This window comes from Python bivittatus, unplaced genomic scaffold, assembly GCF_059951505.1.
Source record: "Python bivittatus isolate LINGU-HERP-01145 unplaced genomic scaffold, Pbiv_v1 ctg000080_np1212, whole genome shotgun sequence".
Taxonomy (NCBI): Eukaryota; Metazoa; Chordata; class Lepidosauria; order Squamata; family Pythonidae; genus Python; species Python bivittatus.
This window is the reverse complement of record NW_028277035.1, coordinates 8,270,101-8,296,367: the sequence shown is the minus strand read 5'-3', so window position 1 is coordinate 8,296,367 and position 26,267 is coordinate 8,270,101. Positions and strand designations below refer to the sequence as shown.

The following is a 26,267-nucleotide window of genomic DNA, read 5'->3' as shown; positions in this document are numbered from 1 at the left end:
TTTTTAAACAGAAACACACTGCATTAATGTTGTTTTCTATACAAAATGGTATAGAAAAAACAACTGGTTATGTATTATAAATGTATTATATTGCTTGGTTTACAAATTAAAAACTCTTAGTGTAATGGTTACAAGAAATGAACCAATTTGAATTTTTATTCAGAAAATATATGAATAAAACTTAGAAATTTTGAGTAATAGCCAACATTTCATCAACAGACTTTTGCTCATAGAATGAATGGGACCTTTCCTACTTCCCCCTGTAGCTTCTTTACCTCTAAATTTTTTTCCAGAGTCCCCAACCCCCAGGAATAGCTTTTGTGGATTCTGGGAGCTAAAGGAAAGAGGGGTAATCTGTTTTGCTCTATTGTATCAGGAGAAGATGCTCCTGAAGCAATGTTTTAAAAGCCATTTGTTTAGACTGTTATAAAAACCAATTCAACTGACAGAAACGTGGCTGAGAAAAAACAAATATCTCTTGGGTTCCTGACATGGCACTTTTACTCCAAAGTTACCAGCTGTCCTTTCTTTGCAAAGAAATGTGCATTGGCTACATTAAAATATCACGTAGCTGTGTAAATTCAGTTCTTTCTCTCTAAGCAAGGAAACAGGTAATATATGACATCCCAGCTTTGCTGTCAGAGAGCATATAAGCTGTTGTTTGGAAATGTAATTGACCCTGCATTTTAACCAAACTGAAGGCAATTAGTTTTCCCAGACCTTAACCAATCTCAGTTGCAGATGTTCCATCTCCTTGCCCAGGATAACTGACGTTAGCAACTTTATAAACAAATCAGCCTGGTTTAAAGCAGTCACTTGTTTTCTGAAAAATGGCCCCATCACTCTTTCTCATTTTTACAAAATTCAGTACCAGACCAAACCATTTTTAAAAATTATTCATTCATTTTATTTTTTCAAAATTATGAGCCAGTACTAGTATTTTTTTTTATTTTGCTATAATTAGTATTGCTACTTTTTTTCTTGTTTCTTGTGCTGTTTTAGGTTGATTTTTCTATGGTTTTTATTTATTTATATACGGCCCAGAAAGCTGAGGTTACTGGTGATTTAGAAGGGCAATGAATATATCATATTATAGTGACTGATTACAAGGCAATCAATCAAAAGATATTTAGAAAGTAAAACAATGAAGAGAAGGATTTACTTTATTTTTTGTACTATTTTAACAGTTCTTATGAGAATCTGTACTATAATAAACTTACAAGATAAGATACGAGAACAGAAACAGCATGGTAAAAATAGCATAAATTCTTCTTTTCCTTTCAGCACATATTCTTCAGAGAACCTAATTCTTATAGGCAAATGTATTTTTTCCACTCGGAAAGGGAGGTGAAGAATGATATCAGTGGAGTGAGGCCTACAATTCACTAGAGTTTAATTTGGGTAGCAAGGCTCTTCATTGTTGCAATGCTGCTCTTAGATGAAATTATGAACCACAGATATAATTCAGAATCACCCAGAGGTGTATTTGAAATAGTCTAAACATCCTCTGAAGTCAGTTTCAACTCATTATTTCATTCGCAGGGGATCTCCTATAAGGCAACATAATTCTGAGAATGCAAAAACTTGTTTCAGAGGACTGAGACTTCACTCTATGAATCTTTAGCTCAAGCTTCTTATGAAATTATGTATATGAATTATTATTGACCACCGGCAGAATAAACTATGTATTAATAGCATACCTATTATTTATATCCTATCCATGTCCAAGAGGGATGGTTGCTGACAAGCTTGACTGAATCCCAAAAAATGGAAAAACAGAAACAAAAGAAAAATATAAAGGAGAATGGTTGGAGTCCTAATCAGGAAGATTCCACCATAAAATTCTGATCCTACTTGCTCTTAGATAATAATATAATATGCAATAATATATAATATTATAGCTAATGACAGTGAATATATTCACCATTATCCACTGTTACTAACTTATTAATTGAAGGATGGCATAGAAATAGCAGCAACATATATTATTTTATATTAGAATGGCTGTTTCACTATCCCCCTTCAGTATTTTTTCTATGGGCATGATGTCTATTTCCTACTCAGCCATTCCTACATTTAGGCTTCAATGGTTTCTGTTTGTAGCACATTATCACCTTTTCTGCAAGAGGTGTTCACCCTTTTAAATATTTGTGCAGGAACCCTGAGCAAATCATTAGAAATTCAAAGTAAACCAAACCAACATAGAAATGAATATACAAATTCCATTATCCAGACGGAACCCTTTCAGCAAAAAATATTAGAACAATATAAACTGTGATTTTATCAAGCAGATTCCAATAAAATGTGTGAGAGAGTTCTTTGTGTATCTTAGTCTCTGGAATGCAAACTCTGCAGCAATGACTATGCTAGCAATGCCTAATTAAAGTGTAAGCCCCGGTATCTGACTTGCCAAGTTGATAATATGTAAGCTGTCCCTTGTTTAAAGACCTAATAAACTCAACCATTTACAGAAGAAATGCACTTTTTACGTGACTTACTGCAAATAGAATTCGAGGTGCAAGCCATTTAGCATCCTAGACAGTTTAGTAATGGACTTGCTGAGTAGTGTCATTTTTGAAACTACTTGGCACATGTTGAATAACGGGCCACTGTTGGTAAGATAAAGTCCTACAAGATTAAAAACAGAGTGGAGTGCCAGGGAGTTGGATTGCCTTAAAGCAAAATGTACAAACACAAATGTAAATAAATTTAACAGGCTCCATAAGGGGAGTCTGTTCTCAGACAAAATTTATTGCCATTATTTAACCAAACCAAAAGGACATTTTTAAGAATATGTATCCTGTTGCTTGTGGTCTCTAAATATTAAGAAATGCAATTTGTTGCTTGCTATTCTCACAACAAAAAGCCAAGTCTCTTTTGACTCCTGGCAGCTTCGTAGACATGTCTGTGCAGATTTCTTGACAACAGCAGGGAAGTGGTTTGCCATTGCCTTCTGTCATGAAGTCAACTCCCTAGTTTAGCCCCCAGCTCCGGTTCTCGTTCCCTTCCAAGATCAGCTTATTTCTGCCTGATATTGACAAAACACCCAGGAACCATTTAGAGCATCTTGGACCTTGCCTAAGAATTCAGCAGAAGCACCTGTTTCTTCTGATGTGAACACTCTTCTGAGTTCTGACACATAAAGCTTAGACTACAATCTTTCACTGCAAACCACAGCATCTCCTGGTGATGCCTTGATTCACACAGCACGGTAACACTGTAGGCAAAAATGGGAAAGTTTCACTTTTATAATTATTGTATTAGGAACTGTTTTTAGTGGTATTATTAGAATGACTGTGGATGTCTAAAAGCAGATTGCTTGGTAAGAAACTCTTTGCACTTTTCAGTCCTTTATGAAAACGGCTGTATATTTTAAGGAACTCAAGTAAAAGTCTTCAGTGGTATTCATACTGTAATATTTTGAATCCACTTTCAAACTGATCACCATGAAACACTTGGTTATGGAAAAATGTATCATTCTGAGAGACTCTGATGTTACCTATCATGCCTATGAGGTAGGTTTTTGGTTCAAACACTCATCACTTATAATTATGCTACATATGACATAGTGTATTAGTATATTTTATCATTATAAGAACATTATTTGACTTGATTTTATTTTTACTAGTATAACAGCTACTGTTATCATGCTAACCCACCAATGTTTTCTTAACAAATATATTCATGCATATTATATTCATGCACATTATCTCTGTCCCCAGTAAGATGTTTAAAATCACTACTGAATCTTCTATAAAATCACAGAACCAATTTTAGTGATTTATTTGACTGACACTTTTAATAGTGAATTGCCAAAACTCACATCATATTATATAATGCTATAAAGTGCAAACCTATGACCTCTGGTATAACATTACAGGGGTCATAGTTTTCCTTGAATTTCTCTCTCCAATGTTAGATACCAGTTTTTATTTTGGAGAGGGAAATCTGATCTTGGATTTCCCCTTGAATTTTAGAGACTAGCTCTTCCCAGTAACAGAAAATCCTATACCAGCAAATCTTAAAATAAGCAATATCAAGTTTCATAATGTATATCTAAATTTATTTTGGGAAGAAACAAATAGAGTTTAAAATCTTGCTACCATGCTACCACCCCAAAAATAATAATGTTAGGTTTTTATATTAAGGTTATCTCCTCTCCTATTGATTTTTCTCCTAGGTGTAGTATGCTGTAAGGGGGCAAGAAATATTAAATTCTATCACACTTACCCACAAGAACAGGAGATTATGAATAATTAGAACTTCAACATTGTATGAACAGATAACATGATTATACATATTGATTAGAGGCACAGAACTCCCTGCTTATTTACGGAATGGTAGTTTATTTATTTATTCAGTTTATATAGCCGTCCATCTCAGACAAGTGACTCTGGATGGCTAACAACAATAAAAACAATCAACATTAACTTTTTTGGATGTTTACTTTTTTGGATGGGCCACCAATGTTTCTCTTATTATTTCTTTTATACATACTACCTCCTTACTTTCTTACCTTCCTGTCATCCCTCTCTCCATGTTCTCTTAGTTTTCTGCCCTGCCCACTTTATACAAAAGTGCCCAGTTGCTCTTCAGTAGAAGGCATGTGTCCTAACATTTCATACATAAATGGTACAGTAGGGTTTGGGTAGCAGCTTTTGACTGAGAGTCCTAAGACTCTCATACTGTTCACCATGTCTCCAAATGCAGAAAATATTTATGCCATCTTGATAAATAAACAGTCTCACACTCTTTTCATCAGGGTGGAAAAAGTTAATTTGTGTGTCTGTTTCTGTACATTTTCCTACTGACATCTGAACATCCAGATAAAGTAGCAAATAGCTTGTGTTGACATGTCTACTATACAAGTAATTTTTTAGTTGCATGTCACAACAGATCAGAGTCTAAAATTCTACTTTCTCATGACTGCTTCTGAAGAGAAGAAAGTTATCTGCCATTATTTCTCAAGAAAATTGAAATGGCAAAAATGGTGCATCCCAAACATTTACTTATCCTGGAGGTCATAGTGAGAAGGATTATAGGATACAATTGTTGCCTCCCTCAAATGAGCTAGGCTGTAGCCCCTACTGTGTTGTGACACAGTAGGCTAAGACAACCCCATTAGGAGTGTGTATCGCTCCCCAGCAGTGGTCTTCAGAAGCAGATGGAGGGCTATTTACTCAAATGCACCATGACTCCTGGCTTATACATGAGCATCTGGGATGTTTCCTAACTGGATGTGATGCACAATGCACTCAAATTTATCAACTGTCCCACATGCAATTAAAGGCCTTGATAAATAATTCCATGGCAAAGGTCTCACAGCTGAATTGAAAAGCAGCAAAGCATGAGGGGGTCAAATGTTTCCGTAGGATTTCTATTTAACACACACAATTGCTTATAATGGAATGTCCCTACCTACTTGCAGCAGTCTTTTTCCAGAGAGCATAACCAAGAGAAACAGTGCACTGAATAGCCAAAGACTTCTGCAAACATTAAAGTAAATCCATTTTGCACCATACAAGTTTTATTCTTGCACAGAATTTTTTTAAAAAAATGCACAGCACAAATTTCCATGCCAGAAATATAAATTCTGATCTGAGGAAAGCATACAGAAGCAGAGCAGGAGATCTTGTATTGACCATAAACCAAGTAATCTCTAGACTGTGTGGATAAATAGCCACTGCTGTTCCAGACAGTAGGCATTATAACATTCTGTTAGTCCACCCTTTGATGTGGGTTTTATCCCCTCTAAACTATGTTCTAGCCTAAGGATTTTCCTTTCACTGTCTGTTATGTAGCTATCTGAATGAGAGATGTGAAGTGCCCCACAGCTTAAAATGCAAGGGTAACATTTTCACAAGTAATTGGACATGTCAAAATATAAAGCTCCCTTATTAAATTTTTTTTGTTTACCACATTCAGCCAATGTCAGCTTCTTACTTTTAAGAGAAAATGTACAGAAGAAAAGAAACTCAGCAGGGTGGAATATACTTAATTTCATAAAATTGCATACCTCCAGGATAAACATTTGAAGATAACACTGCTGCACTGTCTCTTTAGAACCATGCCATTTTCAAAGCGAACATCCCCCTTTATCAAGCATGAAATTAAACAAAAGTATTTGCAGCTTCAGTTCAAAGCCAGTTACCCACAAACAGATATTTATGAGACCAGTGACATTTGAAAATCCTCTGTGAATTGTGTTTAAGAATCTGGCAGTGCAAGAATGTCCCAATGATGTGAAATGAACAAGAGGTGATGTTTAGCAGTTAGGATTGCTCCATCTGTACTACTATAATAATGGCAGGCATTATTCATATGATAAGAGATATCTGTCATGCCATGCAAGTTGCACTTGCAGTGAACTGCCCAATGAAGAATGAGATATCTGGTGCTGTGAAAAAGCTATTAATTATTTAATATAAAAGGTTATATGCCACATAGTTATGGTTTTGTTTGTGCATGTGTGTTTATTCACAAATGCAGATAAAATTAAGTATTAGACAAGAATGTACATGATTAGACCTCAACCTTTTGAGAAGGTTACAATATATGAGAGTTGGACAACTATCAGAGGCCTTGCTTACAATTGCTAAGAGGGATACTGAAACTAAAGAAAATAGATATTTATACCAATCTCAACCTTTCCAAGGGGCTAAGCTGTTTGGTAGTCTGATGATCACTCTAAAAGAGCTTCTACTGGTCCTTAGTTGAAGGCCAATATATAATGAGATGGTTCTATGCCACTAGCTAAAGGCTATGCCAGATGAGATTTTGTGTGTGTGTGTGCCTTCAAGTCAGTGTTGACTCCTGGTGACCGCCTGTACAAGGCCTTGCAGTTTTCTTGGCAAAAGTGTAGAAGTGAAATACAGCATTCTTCAATATCATTCTGATGAAGAAAGAGACAATCTCTGAAGAAGAAAACAGGAGGCCAAAGTAAGAAAGAAGACCATACATAAAGGAGGGCATGTACAAAGAGGTATAGCTGGGTTTGAAAAAAGGCTCACTGTGCTTCAAAGAACAGAATCAGCTTCTCCATTAGTCAAGGCGAGGCATTTGCTTCACTTGGCAGATGCTGGGAGACAGGAGTGGCAGCTTTCCAGCCCATTACTTCTTCTGGAGGACAGAGTGAGTATGCCACATAGTCTATCTTTCACCCTTAATTTAGTATGCTGCCCTTGGGTGCTGAAGCCTCTATCAGTTTGGCATTGTATTTTTCTTGAATTATGGAAATCTGGTTGGCTTCTGTTTGTGGTATGGATGCTGCCTCATTTGTTTCCATGTCAATACTTGAACCAAAAAGTCTTGCAGACAGGGATTCAAGAACAGGGATTTGATAAGACAGTTTTTATAACAGATACCAGAAAAGCCATTATAGGTAGTCCTCTGTTAATGATGGTAATTGGGACTGGAATTTCCATCACTAAGCGATGTGGCTATGAAGTGCAATGTCACGTGACCACATCGCTTAGTGACAGCAATCACAGCAATCCTTGTTGCCGTCATTAAGCGAGGTCCTCTTTGTGATTTCCTGCTGGCTTCCAACAAGCAAAGCCAGCAGGAAGCTGCAAGTCCTGAGCAGCTCGCAAGCAGACCAGCAAGCAGGTAAGCGGCTGCTGCTGCTGGGTGTGGAAGGGTGCACAGGTGGCTACTGCAGTGCAGCATGAGTGCGGCTATGCGTGCGCTACGGAGTGCGGGCAGGGGGGTGCTCCTGGGGATCTCCCGAAAGCTGGGCTCCTCGGGAGAAAACGTAGCAAGAGCAACTTACAGGAGCAACTTGTGACCTTCCCTGCCAGCTTCCCCATTGACTTTGCTTGTGGGAAGCCAGCATGGAAGGTTGTAAATGGTGATCATGCAACTGCAGGATGCTGCAACTGTCGTAAGTGCAAGCTGGTTGCCAAGAACCTGGATTGTGATCATGTAATTGTGGGGATGCTGGGATGACTGGAACTTTGAGGTCCAGTCGTAAGTACCACTTGTTCGGTGCTGTCATAACTTTGAACAGTCACTGAACAAGTGGTCATTAACCTCATAGTACAAAGAAAACAGTCCAGTGTAAACTGGATCATTCAAGCCAAATATATATTAGACACAAAGTTCAAGCCTTATTTGTCTTCTACTACTGAATCTTAACAGGCATCTTGGAGGAGAAGCTACCGAACCTTTGCACTGTTACGGAAATGGACCCTTCGCTTAGATCTTATCCAATCTGGTCCTCACATTTGGGTGACAAAAAGCCTTGCACTGTTCAGACAAAGAAAAAGGGCTGGCAGCTCTTAGCTGGTGACAGTTTAAGAAGAATTTAGGGTGCCAGCAGGTAGCTGAGAAATCAGTCATCAATATGGTGATCCTGACCTCGGTGATGTTATTTCCAAAAACAAATTCTCATTTGGAATGAGCAACTATTAGGTAAAGGAAGAGGAGAATGAAGCAGAGATAGAAAATAAGGCTTCAGCTCAGAAGCTAACTCTGTTATATGTGAATGCTGGCTCTGCTGAAGACAGAGGAAGTAGGCCTTGATTGAAATGTAGATAATTAAAACATCTGCACTAGTAATGCTTTACTGCAGAACAATATATTCATTCATTAATTTGTTCATTCAGTTTTTTATATCACTACAATCTGATGTGATGTCAAAATGAACCCTTATTAAAAACATATTCTCTCAGTTCATGTTTTAAGACTTTTGGATTCTTGAAATATACATAAGAAGTAGACACAGATGTATGCATTTTGAAGAGAAGTGAGGATTAACATCTTAGCTTCTTCTTCTTGGCAGCCTTCCTCCATGTGGAGAGAGTGCCTATCCGCAGGCATTACATGAATCACCTTCATAGTTAGAGGCAAGCTCCCTACTGACAGTTGTCCCTACAAACACAGGGTGGAGAAAATAGTAATGGAGCTGTTACACTTGGTCCTGTTCTCCCTATTATTTGAAGAGTTAACATGCCATCTCAATCTCATGTTTTCATTATGTTAACCATGCTATAACAAAATAACATAAAAATAAAGGAGTAGATTATTTGAACGATAGCAGAAAATGCTCAAATAAGCTAGCTTCCATGGGTTTTGAACTGTTTGTGAACAATAAATATGGCAAATTAGCCTTATGAAAATATCTTATTATGGCTACTTTTTCAGGCATGTACAGGCTTCAAATAATCCCTGCCTGCCACCCCTAGTTATCCGTGTTTATTTGTAATTTTCTTGTTGCTGAGAAATCTCATGAAACTATGGGATTTTTAAAAAAATCTTTTTTAAAAAATTGATATATTACAGCAGATTATGATTTGATTTTTTTTTTCAAGTATCTTTATGAAGAGAGTAGGGATTCCCAACTTTTTCAAGCCAAGTGAACATAGCTGGAGTTTTGGGACAGTGTTCTAGGCCCTCTTATAAGAAGGGTACCATGACAGGTATAGCCAATCCATAAATATGCATAAAGGATAGAGTGATGAGGCTAAAAGAAATAACAAACAAAAACTTAACACTGAGTCTGAATTCCAGAAAACAAAACCACTTTTTTGAATCTGCTTTTTATTCTTGTTTATTCCTGCATACGAAGCAAAAGTTCAGGCCAAGAAATTAACTACAAAGTAGATGTGGGATCTAAGCTACAAATGTCAAACAATTTATCTGTCTCCATAAAGTAAAACAAAACTCTGTAATATCACAGAGAGCAAATATCTATTTACAGTGGTATCTTAAAAACAATTCAAACAAAAATTAAAAAAAATATATATCAGGAGGGCTACAGGACCTGGCAAGCAATAAGAAAAAAATTATGAGCATAAAGATGTCTATAGGAGATCCTTTGGGGATCCTGTGTTTCAATTCAGTGAATTGAAACACAGGATTCAGTGGTAAATGTAAAAAAGGTTTGAAAAACACAGAATTGAAATCTGAGTTGCACTTTCTTTAGACAGAACTTGAATATCTTACCATATCATGCAAACTCATAGTCCTAGTTTGTGAGTGGTTAATATGAACTGAGTGGAAAGGAAGTTTATCAAGATTATAAGTTAAGAATGGCTGCTGAATGGAATTGTTTTAACAAACTATCAAGTGTCTATGATACATTGCCAAAACTACTTGTGAGGACAAAATATGCCTAGCAAATATAAATGTTTCTTTGTCACCCAGTCAGAAGTAATGCATTTAGTATCCTAATAATAATTAGGAGTGTAATGCTTTCATAAGGACCACCTTTGTTACTGCCATATCCAACTGGCTTCCTTGATGTCATGTGGTGGAGCTGTGCCAGAACTGTCATGCTACAGTGAGTTTGGGATACCATGAGCCATTACACAAACTGTGGAAGAATAAATAACTCAAACAATTTGCTCAGCCTTGGGGCAATTTCTGGTTGGAACAATTAACAAAATCTCTTTCCCAAGTTATAGCTTACCATGACAGGCAAATATGTCCAATGTTATGCCATATTTATTCTGCCTAATATTTGTCAGGGCTATGTCCAAAAAGGCAGCTATATTCATACTTAATAAATAACAGAGCAGCTACCCTCTTCAAAAGCAAAAAAATCAATATAAGAATATTGATGCTTATAAAATTAAAGTAAAATAAGATTAAAGCTAAAATAGTTTCAAAGATTGGTCCCTTATAGCCCTATTATAAACTAAACCAGAATAATTGAAGCTGGGTTGATAACACAATAAACAGTATATATCTGTACACATATAATTAAAAATATCCATAATAGATTTAATAGTTTGTAGAAAGTAGGCATCTAATAAAGCCTATTGATTCGAGCAAGATGTATCCATTTAAATGTCAAACACAGAATCAGAACAGAACGAAATAGACTGTTTGTTTTTCCCTAACAGGTTTGGTAGGATGTGATAGAAGAGAGACATACAGGCATGTTGAAATGATGGACTGATGCAAAGTGGATGCTTTGTTTACTTTGATTTTAAATCGATTTTTAAAAAGAATGTTAGTTTATTCTGAAAAGTGGATGAGTGGAGAAAGGATGGTATTTTTATCCCTGTACTTTTATATTCTATCTTTCATTCTTATTTCTTGTTATATATCTTATATTTATATATACTTGTCAATCAGTATACATGTATGTATATCAACTTGTCAATTTACATACATATATAACAAGAAATAAGAATATATAATATATATAAGCACACACAAACATATATGTATATATATGTATATATGTATATGTATATTCACTTACTTTTTAGGTTTTATATTGCTCTTTTCTGGCCTTATGGCTGTAATAAAGTTATTTGATTTGATTTGATGCTACTGTTAAAAAAGCTACACAGAAATTCAGAAAAAGCTATAATCCAATTATAAGCAGGCAGTTTTATTCAGCATTGGAAGAGAAATGTAGAGACACACATAATACAGAATTGAAATAACGTCAAACCAGATTAAAGGGGGGGGGCATATGTGTGAATTTAATAGGGAGACTGGGAGTTTCCAGAAAAAAGTACCAAGCTGGTACTGTATACTCTGAGCTTAACAACACCATTTACTAAAACTGATTTCAGACTCAATCACTTCCTCAAGGGAACCACATTTTTGTAAGGAACACTTATCTAAGATTTACAGACTACTTCATGGAATTCTGGGAAAAACACTGAATTTATAAAACTGTGAAGCTATATCTATTGGATTATAGACACAAAAAAGTTTGTAATGTTCATTCAGATGTATATAACATTTACTATTGTTCTCAGAGAAAATGTCCTGTACTTAAATCAATGATAGCAGGTTGCTATTTTAGGACATCAAAAGGAAAGTAACTTTCCTGCCACCATAGACATAGACTTTTTAATATTAGAATACTGGTCTACTTTAGTGTCTCCCTGTAATGTAAATATTCCTGTGTTTTGTCTCTTTGATGGATCTGATAAACAATGTTTTCATTCCTTCTCAAAGACTGCATTTTGAATAAAGATTTAACTGCTTAGAATACATTAGGAACCTAGCACAGGTTTATATACTTTATGTTTACACTAAACATTTAGACTCTCTTCATATGGTCTGTCACCCTGACATGTTATTTCTATAACCTCCTTGACCCCTTTAAATGTATCAATGTCCCTCTGGAATTGTGACATCTAGAATTGATATATAGAAGAGTTCATCTCTATGGAGGACTCTTCCACTGACATGGCAGCTTGAAGACTTGAAGACTGGAAGATGTCAAAATAGAGGAAAGCAGGCCAAACTATTTCTGCTTTTTAGTTGATATATCTTCCTTGGAGTGGCTCTGCACATAGAGAAAGTCATACAAATAAGGTACTATGTATTTACCAATAAAATATCACAGAAATCAACATAAAACATATGTTGATGAATGGTAGGGAAAAAAAAAACCTAGAAAAAATAAGAAGTTTTCAGGCACCCCTTAAAAGTGATGAAGGAAAAATGAAGCACTGCTAACAGGGCTACATGGAAAAAACCCACCATCTATTGATCTGAAGACAGCAACAAGGCTACCAAAGATTATCTGTGTTTTAATGAATCTTTAAGTATTTTATCAGCAATAGTTTCCCAGTTTAGTACCCTATGTAAAGTCAATAAGCTTCAAAATTTTCTCAGTAAGTAGTTGTCCCTATATTTACAGCATCAAAAAGTTAAAACTAAAAGAACAAGAATAGACTAGCCCATCGTTAAACTTGATGAAAGTCAAATGTATCACAAAAAAATCAACAATGCTTTGAAGGCATGCAGACTTCCTTGTGCATGCCCCAAACATGCTTGAAATGATTCCTAGAATATAAGATGCTAGCTTTTTAAACATAACTATCTCTTTTTAAATATAACTATCATAAACAAAACTATGTAGTTTTGATTTGCTTTCAGTGTAACTGTAGAAGAGATTTAACCCAACAAAGGAAGTTTCAAACATTAGGACAACACCCCATAAAAAGATGGATCTTGCGCTATGTATAATTTTGGCCTGCTGAAGAAATAGTGGTAGTTGATGGCTAACATGAAATCTATAGCAACTTATAATTTAAAGTTATGTGACACTTTAAAGAACATTAAATCGACTGTTGATGGATGGATGGGTGTTTGCTTGGGGTCCCCAAAATGATTACAACAGGCAGACCAAAGCGGGCAATATAGATACAGTAATACAGTTTCAAGTTTTTGGGAAATGATTTCGGCTAAATGGTGTTCATTTGAAGAAACATTTTTGGAAATATAAACTTCTGCACATTATTTGACCGACATGAAGGTGCCTTTTTCTCCCAGATGTTGGTGATACATAACTTAAAAGAAATCTAAAACTTTTAGAAAAAATTGTATGGCAAAGCTAATTTATTGGGAATACAAATCTCTCCTATATCATCTAAATAATTATGTGGGCAAACATATGCATTTTATATATGTGCTCAAGTGATTGAGAGCCCTGACCCTTAATGTATTTTAAAGCATTTTTCTATGGGAAATACATGCAAGCATTGAATCTCCTGTGTGGAGTTACTGTGAATGTAATTCAGATCAGAAAAAAAGAAACTTTAATTTTATCTGGGAATGAGAAAGGAGGAGTTTTATTTCATACATAGTTACCTAACCAAATTCAAAGACTATAGTGAAGGGTATAGATCCATTTCACTGAATTTTGGCCGGGCCCAATTTTTGGCTTACTGTGTGCTCAACAGATGTTCTCATTAAAATTTTCCTCATGATGTTTTTAAAATAAAATTAACTGAACTTAGAAATCTATAATTAGCACCACCTCACAGAACAAATCAGAACAAGTTTACTAAAGTACTCTATTTACAATGAGGGTGAGTTTACCCCCAGGGCTTGCTTTACTATTTTGTTTCAATTTTCATGTAATTTCATCCATCACTTTTCTTCAATCCTCCAAAGATGATGGATAAAACACAGAAATAAATAGGACCAACTGTTCACAGATGCCTAAGGGAAAACATAATTTTGTTATAAATAATCCTTGGCACAAATCATGGAAATGCTATCTGAAAATTGTTTGTTGAATAGTTTATGAATAAGGGCTTTAGTTTAAAGTTTGCAAATAAGGTGCAGCATTCTCCATCCCCCTAGAACTTGGAACCCAATCCTTTAAGAAATTGAACAGACACACAAGCAGAAATCAAGGTTGCTTTAAGTTTGTGTTCAAACAGAAGCCTCATGGGACCTTGGCTTTTTATTTATATGTATACACAGAGAAAAGAGCATGCACAAAAGATGACACATATTTAAGAATACTTTTTGTAAAAAATCAGCAAAAAATGTTGCAGTGATTTATAGAGAAAGGATAACTATATTTAATATATAGTATTTAGCAGCACACTCTCTAAGTCTTTAGGTAAATAAAGAAATAAGCAAGTTATGATATACATTCAGTCATCTAAGTGTTTTCAGAAAGGTCAAACTTCAATTACAGAATAGCAATATTTTAAATGGAAAGTTTAAGAAGAAACTCTATCACTAAATGTGGTATGCATGTACAAGATGACACAATTAAAATGTGAGCTGGGAACAGGATGCAGGGCTAACATGTCCAGCAGCTGTAGGAAACAGCACATTCTCAGCTAATTTCAACTGCCGTGATATGGCTGTGGTTTGTCTGCTACTTCAATGATAAGCCAAGTGAATGGAATGATTAAGTTGCTTTTTGGCATTCTGGGATACTGTACCTTTTTCAAAAAAAAGTACCACTTTTTATATTTAATGGTCTTCATCTGATTATTTGTGTTTTTGTAGTAGCTTCCTTGAACAACACACTACAACATTTCCCCTCCCAAAGAGTATTAATAGAACTTAAGAGTAAAATCTAGCTGTAAATAGAGCCCTTCGTTATAAAATGAGCATCAAAAATTAAGACAGTACAAAAGCTGCCTCAAATTTGATTTAAAATTATTCAGTGACAAATCAAAAATTAACGTTAAATCTTGTCCTACCTATTGGTAGATACAGCTTGATTTGAATCATTATATTCTCTCATAGAAGATACTACCCCAAATATTTCAGTAAGAACAATTCCCATTGCAAACCAGCCACTGAATGCTGCATTTTATAGTGTCTGAGTTCACATTTGAAACTTGGTGTTTCCTTTTATCATGTAAGCTATTAATTCTTAAATAATGCTGCTGTGCTGCACTTACGCTAATATCATCCAGAGAAACAGCAATTTTAAGAACCTTAGGAAGTAAACAGCAAAGATTTGCTTTTTCAAAAGAAATAGGCAGAACATTCTTTAAAGAGCTGGTGGGCTGAATCAGCACATAATTGTCCATAATAGTAGTATGTTTTATGATCAAGTTATTCTTGAATGACTATGTGTGTACACATTTTGACCCTAAAGCTTCATCCTTAATTCATGGCAATTAAACTCATATATTTCAGAAACTGCCAGGGTTCCTGAATCATTCTAATAATTTAAATCCCCAGTGATTATGTTATTGGCAATAGAGAACTTATTGTGCTTCCATTCTACTAGAATATCACAAGCCTTAACCACCATGATCAGTGATCAGGTATTATATGGTTTGTGCCCCAAATATCAAAAGAGCATTAGCTTATTTACTCCTGATAGGTAAGGTAAGTTCCTTTTAAGAATTAATGTGGGAGATTTATAGTTAGTTTTTGGCAATTCACAGGACCTAGTAGGAACAGCATTTTGCTTCTAACATTTATTTTTGTTGAACAGATTATATACAGGTAGTCATCGACTTATGACCATTCGCCTAGTGACCGTTCGAAATTACGACAGCACTGGAAAAAGTGACTTATGACTGGTCCTCACACTTATGACCGTCGCAGCGTCACCACGGTCACACAATCAAAAATTGGGCATTTGGCAACCGGCATGTATTTACGATGGTTGCAGTGTCCCGGGGTCACGTGATAGCCACTTGTGACCTTCCCAGCTGGTTTCCGACAAGTAGAATCAATGGGGAACCACGTGATTCACTTAATGACCATGATTTGCTTAATGACCACTGAAAAAAAGTCATAAAATTGGGTGCGGTCACATGATGCCTTACTTAACGAACGTACTGCTTAGCAATGAATTTTCTGGTCCCTATTGTGGCTGTAAGTTGAGGATTACCTGTAAAAATATTGAAGTCAGTAACTCTTAATGTGCATATCTATAATGGCCCTTGTACAATATATGAACACGATAAAGGCAAGTTGACATACTTTCAGTGTAGCATTGTAAGTGTTCAGAATCATCAAAGCATTAAAAATACTTTTGCTTTCCATGTCTTTTATCCTTTACTTAACTAAGAACAAGGAAAGATTGAAAATGGGGAAAATATATACAAAAACAATGAGATTCATTTCTTCTTCAAGAGAGCAGATGTGTGCAACTTTACCTGATCTGTCCTTGCACCAGAGGTCTGTTTTTTGTCCTGTTCATATTTGCATCAAATGGAACCTCAAAGAACTACCAAAGAAAAAAGAAAACAACTTTAAGAGATACATTCAAACTGTTGAGCAGATTAATTATTTTTGCAGCTGCTTGGTCTTCATTTGAGAAAATTCCAAAATGTAATTAAAATAGCACATTTTATTTCACATTAACTTTTCCTACATTTCCTTAAAGGGCAGCGAAACTACATGAACAAAAACATTTAAAACAAGCCCACTAAAGCCCTTCCCCTCAGTGCTTTTTTTTGACAAGTCTGGCAATCGTTCTGTAAAAGCATCCTTCTTTCTTCTGCCCAACTTTTTAAATAAAAGTTCACAAACAATCCTTGTTAATTGCAAGTTCTTTGTTTTAAAGATTAATCTAAAATGTTCCAAGAGCACCAAATCTAGAAGCCTATGACCAAATCAAGAGTCAGTGAATTCTAGCAAATGCTACTGCCACTACTGTTTCAAGAGAATCCTTTTTCACGCCAATCAAAGGAGTTAACATGGCAGTTCAACTCAGCCTAATATAGTTCGGTTACAGATAGTCCTCGACCTACAACCACTTGTTTAACAACTGTTCAAAGTTACAGTGGCACTGAAAAAAGTGACTTATGACTGGTCCTCGTGCTTAACAACCGTTGCAGCATCCCTGTGGTCACGTGATCAAAATTCGAGTATTTGGCAAACCGGCATGTATTTACGATGGTTGCACTGTCCTAGGGTCACATGATTGCCATCTGCAACCTTCCCAGGGGGCTTCCAACAAGCAAAATCAATGGGGGAAACCAGATTTGCTTAACAACTATGCGATTTGCTTAATGACTACAGCAAAAAGTCATAAAATCAGGCACGACTCACTTAACAACTGCATCACTTAGTGATGGAAGTTCTGGTCCCAATTGTAGTCATAAGTTGAGGACTACCTGTAGTCCATTTTGCTAGGCAAATATGTCCACAGCTATTAAAGCAAAACTTGGGGCTACAAAGAATGTCTATCATTTTTATTTAATCATGAAAACAATATAAAAATAATTAGCAGTAGGCTTCAGCAGGTATCAATCCCTTTTATGAAATTAAATACTCATATGAGTTTCTAGGATGACCTTATGATCGTTCCCTTAATAGAAGACCTTAAAAATAAAAGAGCAAAGAACCATATTTTTTGTTGTCTGAAACCAGCAAAAGGCAGGGCTTGCATGCACAATAGGTAGATGTCAACAGCTGCTGACAGAAGAAATTAACTGAGGTATCAGCTAGCTTGACCTATGCTTTTGGTCACTGTTAATAAATATCCTTTTTCTATGTACAATTCATTATCTTTCAACTGGGACAGATGAGCAAATCAGTGCAGGAACTATAATGGTAGTAGTATTAACTTATGTCAACCAAATATGGGGCAGCAGTCAAGAAAAAAAAAGGCAAAAGTTATGTTTGTGTTGGCAATCAAAAAGTATTCAAAATATCTGGGCCTTATTTTTCTTAGACAGTAAGAAGGGTGATCCTTGAAAGCAGTAATTTGCAGTGGATAGAATTGGTATCTAATATTTCATATTTCAGTAGAAAAGATTATTCTTACTAACAAAGACTTTCAGGGGAGACCATTTTAAGGAATCATACTGTAACAAACTAAGTTATCAATATTTAGACAATGTGTATAATTAAATGTTTTCAGTTTTATGGAAAACGGTACAATGAATACTCAAATGCTGTAGATTAAATCAACTGTTTTTATTAAGATTATTCAGTGGGGAAAAAGTAGAGAGGTAGACAGACAGACAGACCGATCGATTGATCTCCATATCAGAGTTATTCCACTATCAACACTTTTGACCCTCACAACTCCAATTAGTGTCACCAAGGAAATATTTCCTTATTCACAAAAGCATAAAGGGATTTATCTGCTGATCATAAATATAATAAAAGAAGCACTCCAATGCAGTTGAATGGTGAGCAGTTCAGGGTGAAAAAAGATAAATATTTACATATTTTCACTATCATACAATATAATGATAGCCACTAACTTGCATTTCTCTAATAGAGAATTCATGCAGGATAAAGCTATCAATTGTTACCAAATCGGATTGCTTTGTTTTTAGCTCCAGTAAAGATGCTTTTAAACACCAGATGTTGTGAGAGTGCTCCTACCTCACAGAGGAACTGTGCTCTTATAGAAGCATTTTGTTGATCACTATGGGAACAAAATACTAGACTAAGTGGGTCTCACGTCTAATCCACCACATCTTTTTTTATGTTTTTACACACTTCAGTACTCAAGTTCTTGTTTTATAATACAGTACATACAATTTGGCTTTTTAAATAATTCAGCAGATACTTTTCTTCAGGTTTAGGAATTAATAGTAACATATTCCTTTGGGACTGTTCAGTGTCATTGCTGCATTTTCTCTAGATGAGTAAAGAACCTGTAGCGGGTGAGAGGAAAATCTGCATGGATATATCAACCCTAGTTCCTGACTTGTTTCCTTAATTTGTCTTTTTTGTGATACTTAAAAGTAATTTTTATAAATAGACAGTATCTAAGAAAAATTGTTTATACAGCCACTTCAGATGCAAATAATCTCAGCAAGATACCAGATTTTCTGTACTTCCCCCATATGTTTGGGGAGGAAAACAGCCCTCTAATTTTCCTTAAGAATCTATTTCAAATGTCATTCATTTGTAGATCCAAGCAGGGGGTAAGCTCGGTTTAGATTATATCATTACAGACTTGAGAGTTTTGCTTGTTTTAGCAAATAAAAAATCTGTAAGATGAAACCTGGATAAATAAATATTTTAGCTGCTTACAAAAGGCTGTTTCCTCAGGAAGACTGAATGCATCATTTCATTTGGCTGAAGCAGAATATTATCTTCCCTGCAATTCTGGCAATCTCAACAGCAGGAGGATGCACAGAGAATTAAATCTACAGCAATAGAGCACCATTTAACCCTTATAACTTGGCAGTGATATTAAGACTAAACAGAACTTTTGAAATCAGTAAATATTTAAATCATGATGTTGAGAAAAACCACATTAAATATGATTTGTGGGTAAATTTCTGTTGAAGATCATTCCTATTACATAGCTTTCACTGAATTGACAACCTAATTACATTTTGTGGTTCTAAAAGTGTGAGGTCAACTGCCATTTTATTGTTTAATGCTAGGAACAATCATATGTTTCTCATCAGTTTTCTTTTGGACTGGCCTTCACTTATCATGTTTATGAAAGAATTAAGACTGTTTGAAAATGTCAGATTTTACGATACAAATATAAAACTGATGCTTGAATATCAATCAGATTTAGAGCATAGATTAAAGAGCTCTCTACCTCAGTGGTTTTCAGCTGATGGGTCATGATTCACAAATCGGTTACAGGACAACCTAAGACACTACCACCACCATTTTCTCTTTTAGTGGCTGTTAAATGGCTTTGGTGAGTTACTCTAAAAAAATAATAATACTTATACATCTTTTCAGTGAAGTACAGAAACAGGAAAAGATATATAGAGGAAAGAGAGAAAGAAAAAATAATTGTGACCACATATGCAACAGATTCATGCCTTATTTGCCAATGAAAGAAGTGAACCCTTAGTACAATAAGCATATAAGAAAAACTGTGCTCTGGATCAGATCAAAGATTTAATTATTACAGCATTCTCTTTCTACAGTGACTAACGCTGGCACAGTTAGAAGCCAACAGGGGAACTAAACAAGCAGGACAACAGTGTCTTCTTGGCCATGTCTGTCAGCAACTGGTAAAAAAAGTATGATGTTGTAATATGCAGCTTTCATGACAAAGAGCCACTGAAAAACTAACGCTGTATGCTCTATGATACTGTATAATTGTAGTTGAATGTTATTCAAATTGATGGCCGCTTGTTGTTGTTGTTCAGTCGTTAAGTCGTGTCCGACTCTTCGTGACCCCATGAACCATATTGCACCAGGCCTTCCTGTCCTTCACTGCCTCCCTGAGTTTGCTCAGTTTCATGCTCATTGCTTCAGTGATGCTATCTAACCATCTCATCCTCTGCCGTCCTCTTCTCCTTTTGCCTTCAATCTTTCCCAGCATCAGGGTCTTTTCCAAAGACTCCTCTCTTCGCATTAGGTGACCAAAATATCTGAGCTTGAGCTTCATTATCAGTCCTTCCAATGAGCAATCAGGGTTGATTTCCTTTAAGATTGACTGGTTTGACCTCCTAGCAGTCCAGGGGACTCTTAAGAGTCTTCTCCAGCACCACAGTTCAAAGGCATCAATTCTTCGGCGCTCAACCTTCTTTATGGTCCAGCTCTCACAGCCATACATTACTACTGGAAAAACCATAGCTTTGACTATGCGGATCTTTGTCGGCAAGGTGACATCTCTGCTTTTTAATATGCTATCTAGGTTTGCCATAGCTTTCCTCCCAAGGAGCAAGCGTCTTTTAATTTCATGGCTGCAGTCTCCGTCTGCGGTGATCTTGGAGCCCAAATAAATGAAGTCTGTTACTGCTTCCATTTCTACCCCTTCTATTTGCCAGGAATTGATGGGTCCAGATGTCATGATCTTAGTTTTTTTAATGTTGAGTTTCAAGCCAGCTTTCGCACTCTCCTCCTTCACCCTCATCAAGAGGCCCTTTAGTTCTTCTTCACTTTCTGCCATTAGGGTGGTATCGTCTGCATATCTGAGGTTATTGATGATTCTCCCTGCAATCTTAATTCCGGCTTGTGATTCTTCCAACCTGGCATTTCTCATGATGTACTCTGCATATAGGTTAAATAAGCAGGGTGACAGTATACAGCCTTGTTGTACTCCTTTCCCTATTTTGAACCAATCGGTTGTTCCGTGACTGGTTCTAAGTGTTGCTTCTTGGCCCGCATACAGATTTCTCAGGAGACAGGTAAGATGGTCTGGTACCCCCATCTCTTTAAGAATTTGCCAGTTTGTTGTGATCCACACAATCAAAGGCTTTTGCATAGTCAATGAAGCAGAAGTAGATGTTCTTCTGGAACTCTCGTGCTTTCTCCATGATCCAGCGAATGTTGGCAATTTGATCTCTAGTTCCTCTGCCTCTTCGAAACCCAGCTTGTACATCTGGTAGTTCTCGGTTCACATACTGCTGAAGCCTAGCTTGTAGGATTTTGAGCATAACCTTGCTAGCATGTGAAATGAGTGTAATTGTGCGATAGTTTGACCATTCTTTGGCATTGCCCTTCTTTGGAATTGGAATGTAAACTGACCTTTTCCAATCCTGTGGCCACTGTTGCGTTTTCCAAACTTGCTGGCATATGAGTGCAGCACTTTAACAGCATCATCTTTTAGTATATTAAATAACTCAGCTGGAATACTATCATCTCCAGTAGCTTTGTTGTTAGTAATGCTTCCTAAGGCCCACTTGACTAGGATGTCTGGCTCAAGGTCTGTGACCACACCAGCATGGACATCAGGGACGTTAAGATCTTTCTTGTATAGTTCTTCTGTGTATTCTTGCCACCTCTTCTTAATCTCTTCTGCTTCTGTTAGGTCCCTGCCTTTTTTGTCCTTTATCATGCCCATCTTTGCACTAAACGTTCCTTTGATATCTCCAATTTTCTTGAAGAGATCTCTAGTCTTCCCCATTCTATTGTTTTCCTCAATTTCTTTGCACTGTTCATTTAAGAAGGCCTTCTTATCTTTCCTTGCTATTCTCTGGAAATCTGCATTCAGTTGCTTATATCTTTCCCTTTCACCCTCGCTTTTCGCATTCCTTCTTTCCACAGCTATTTGTAAAGCCTCATCAGACAGCCATTTTGCTTTCTTGCATTTCTTTTTCCTTGGGATGGTTTTAGTTGCTGCCTCCTGTACAATGTTACAGACCTCCGTCCATAGTTCTTCAGGCACTCTGTCTACCAAATCTAACCCTCTAAATCTATTCATCATCTTCACTGTGTACTCACAAGGAATATGAATAAGTCATACCTGAGTGGTCTAGTGGTTTTCCCTACATTCTTCAATTTAAGCCTAAATTTTGCAGTAAGAAGCTCATGATCTGAGCCACAGTTAGCTCCTGGTCTTGTTTTTGCTTTCTGTATAGAGCTTCTCCATCTTTGGCTGCAAAGTATGTAATCAATCTGGTTTCGGTATTGACCATCTGGTGATGTCCATGTGTAGAGTCATCTCTTGTGTTGTTGGAAAAGAGTGTTTGCTATGACTAGCTTGTTCTCTTGACAGAATTCTATTAGCCTTTGCCCTGCTTCATTTTGTGCTCCAAGGCCAAACTTGCCTGTTATTCCGATTATTCCTTGACTTCCTACTTTAGCATTCTAATCCCCTATGATGAAAAGGACATCTTTTTTTGGTGCTAGTTCTAGAAGGTGTTGTAGGTCTTCATAGAACCGGTCAACTTCAGCTTCTTCGGCATCAGTGGTTGGGGCGTAGACTTGGATTACTGTGATGTTGAATGGTTTGCCTTGGATACGCACTGAGATCATTCTGTCATTTTGGAGGTTGTACCCCATTACTGCCTTTCCCACTCTCTTATTCACTATGAGTGCAACTCCATTTCTTCTAAGGGTTTCTTGGCCACAGTAATAGATATAATGATCACCTGAATTAAATTCACCCATTCCCGTCCATTTCAATTCGCTGATTCCCAAGATGTCGACATTCAATCTTGTCATCTCATGTTTGACCATATCCAGCTTGCCTTGGTTCATAGATCTTACATTCCAGGTACCTATACAATATTGTTCTTTACAGCATCGGACCTTCTTTTCGCTTCCAGATACATCCACAGCTGAACGTCCTTTCGGCTTTGGCCCAGCCGCTTCGCTCTTTCTGGAGCTACTTGGAAATGCCCTCCACTCTTCCCCAGTAGCATATTGGACACCTTCCGACCTGAGGGGCTCATCTTCCGGTGTCATATCTTTTAGCCTTTTAACATTGTCCATGGGGTTTTCTTGGCAAGGATACTGGAGTGGGTTGCCATTTCCTTCTCCAGTGGACCACATTTTGTCAGAACTCTCTGTCATGACCTGTCCGTCTTGGGTGGACCTGCACGGTATAGCTCATGGCTTCAGTGAGTTACGCAAGCCCCTTCGCCACGACAAGGCAGTGATCCATGAAGGAGTGATGGCCGCTATAACTTGTAATATTGACTTTCAGGGCTGTGCATTCTTTGAAAATGATTTGGTAGAGGTGTTTCGGAATGTGGAAAGCCCCAGGGCAGCGCTCCTTTAAAACAGCTCTGCCTTTTTTTCAGAGCTCTACGCAAACCTGAAAAAAATGCTGCTAAAGAGGGGCTGTACTGGCACTCTTGCATATCCTAACGGACTTCTTCCAAATCATTTCAAAGGATGCACAACCCTACAGAATTCTATATTTAACTATGCACTGTGTGAATAAATACTATCTTTGTTCTGGATCCCACATTAACTCATTTCATTAGATGATCCTGAATTCTAATATGAGAGGAACAAAATCTTATCCCTGTCTACTTTCTTTTTCTTAATTCTTTTATCTTGCCCCTCCCATAGCTGATTTTTTGCCTAAAGTTAAAGAGTCACAAATATGGTCAAAAGCTGCAGGAAAGTGATTATGAAAAGCTAAGGAACTGGCAATCAGGCTTATAACTAATGGAAGGAAAATGAAGGGCTTACGTGGCAATTACATAAATTTATTCCATTCATTGCTTGTACACATGCTGAAAACTTATTTTGGCAATGGCTTCTTTGAAATACACATTTAGTGAATATGTTGGAAACAACTTGTTTTCACTTTCAGTTATATACATGCATCATTTTTACTTACAGGAAATGGCTTTTCACATATAAAAAATGAAAAGCACATTATGAATGGGGAAAAAATAGAATTATTAGCTGTCATTCAAATTTGTTCTCAAAACATTTAGCATAAACCAGTGACAGTGTAAATTCACAAAGAAGCTGAAAATCTTACCCAGAACAGCCCAAGGTCACTGAAGTAATGCATTTAATACATGGTCTTTTCTTACTTTTGCATAAAAAATAACTATTATTCTGGGCAATATCTACACAGCTAAAGGTTCTTACTTCTTTTTGGTGATTTCTGGCTAAGTTTAAGTTGCTTCTTTTAAAGAGTATAATAATGATGTGAATTACAGTTATTAAATGTAGTATATTAAAAAGCAATAAGGGAAAATATGAGAATCCAGGAAGCATGGGAAAAAGTCTGCTGAAATATTGTGATTTTGAGAGATCAATTATCAATTATTTTCCTGGAATTCCAGTTGAAAATCACAATGGGTGCTTTCAGATAGAAAGCTTGTAGCTACCAGTCAAAATGTACTTTGCAGTTATTCTGTTTTTTTCCCTTCCGAATAGAAAGAAGATGGATAGAAAGAGCAGTCTGAAATTAGAAGAGTGTCATAAATGAAGACGATATTGGTTTTACCCACAGAAAATATCTTGAAAGAAGCACAATGAAAATTTCATCAGGAAGCAAAAAGATGCAACACCTGAACATATGTATATATCAGCTTACTTATGGAAACTCCCAGAGAATCTTAATTAAGAAAAATTAATTCACTTAAAAATATTAGTTCCCAACTTCTATCCACTCCAAAAAACCAAACCAAACAAAAAAACCTGACCCAAATTAAAAAAAACAACAACCTATAATAATGTAATTTGCAAACCATTTTATTTTTAAATAAAGTGATGAGAATACTTCTGAAATGTAAACTGAATTATTCCCAGCAGGTCACTCTATGATATTGAAACTGTAAATATCATTGTCTATGCAACCAAGAAGTTGTAGCATCCATGATCAAGATGGAATATCAGTAGAGCTTTAGGAAAGAGAGAATAATTGACTGGAACTGTGAACAGAACCACTCCATATTAGAATATTTTGTTGCAAATCTTATCTGCATTCTACAAATATCAAAATTTGTAGAAAGGTTCATTGCTTCTGTATTCTTGGCCAATTAGCCTTGGTAACTAAGTAGAATTTGGTCTAGTTAGTACTTGGATGGGAGACAACCAGGAATACCAGAGCTGTATGCTAAACTGGGGAAAGTCGAAAATTCTCCAGATGAAGGAAATGACAAACCAATTCTGCACTGTTGCGATAAAAACTGCATAAAGTTGTCCATGAAGTGACTAGGATTTAAAGGAGATGCTACTTATTTTTATTATTTTTAATAGCATTAAAATAAATTTCTGCCTATGTATTTTTAAGATTATTTTCTATGTTTTGACTAATCATAATGGAAAACAAAAGTCTACAACAGGGCCAGAGCAAATCTTGAAAACATCCTACACTATTTCATCAAAGGAAAAGCTCAGAAGCCTTTTGGGAGTAGGAGTAGTAGAGAATGTTTGATTTCATAAACTGCACCTAACACCTGCCTGTCCTTAAGATGTGAACATAAAGCAGAACCAATGGGATTAGAAGTTGGTCTTTTGGAAACTTTTAGGCAGCTAAAAACTAGTTCAACGAAACGACTATACTATTTACAGATTTCTTCATAATTTTCCACTTCAAATTAGGTCAAATTAAAAACAAGTTAAACATACATCTAAAGTATGCTAAACTGTACTTATAACTGCTGTGAAGAATATTGGAAGCTACTTCTTTATACCTTTTTTCCTTTCTTTTCTATTTTTTAAACTTTTTTCCTTTCCTTGCACTCCTTGCTTTTTCTTTTATTTCTTCTTTCTTACTTTGTATTACTTTGTATTACTTTGTGTTAGCTTTTATCTTCTTGTTTAAAAGCTTTAATAAAATTATATTAAAAAAATTAAGTATATTAAACTGTAACAGAATGCCATATTCCTAGCTTGTAGGTAGTTGAGGTTTTCATTTGAACTAAAAAACTAAATAGCCACATCCTGTGTACAATATTTATACAAAAGTCTACAACTATTTGGTCTTCTCAAGTAGAAGGAAG

The 26,267-nt window shown here is 36.1% G+C and overlaps 1 protein-coding gene across 1 annotated transcript in view; it reads right to left on the bottom strand.

The window, feature by feature from the left end:
* COX10 (cytochrome c oxidase assembly factor heme A:farnesyltransferase COX10) overlaps positions 1-26,267 on the bottom strand; it is a 137,961-nt gene that overhangs the window by 33,113 nt on the left and 78,581 nt on the right. Inside the window, exon 5 of the mRNA XM_088133461.1 lies at positions 16,344-16,414. Within this exon, the coding sequence (XP_087989587.1) occupies positions 16,344-16,414 (71 nt within the window). The remainder of the gene's footprint in view (positions 1-16,343; positions 16,415-26,267) is intronic.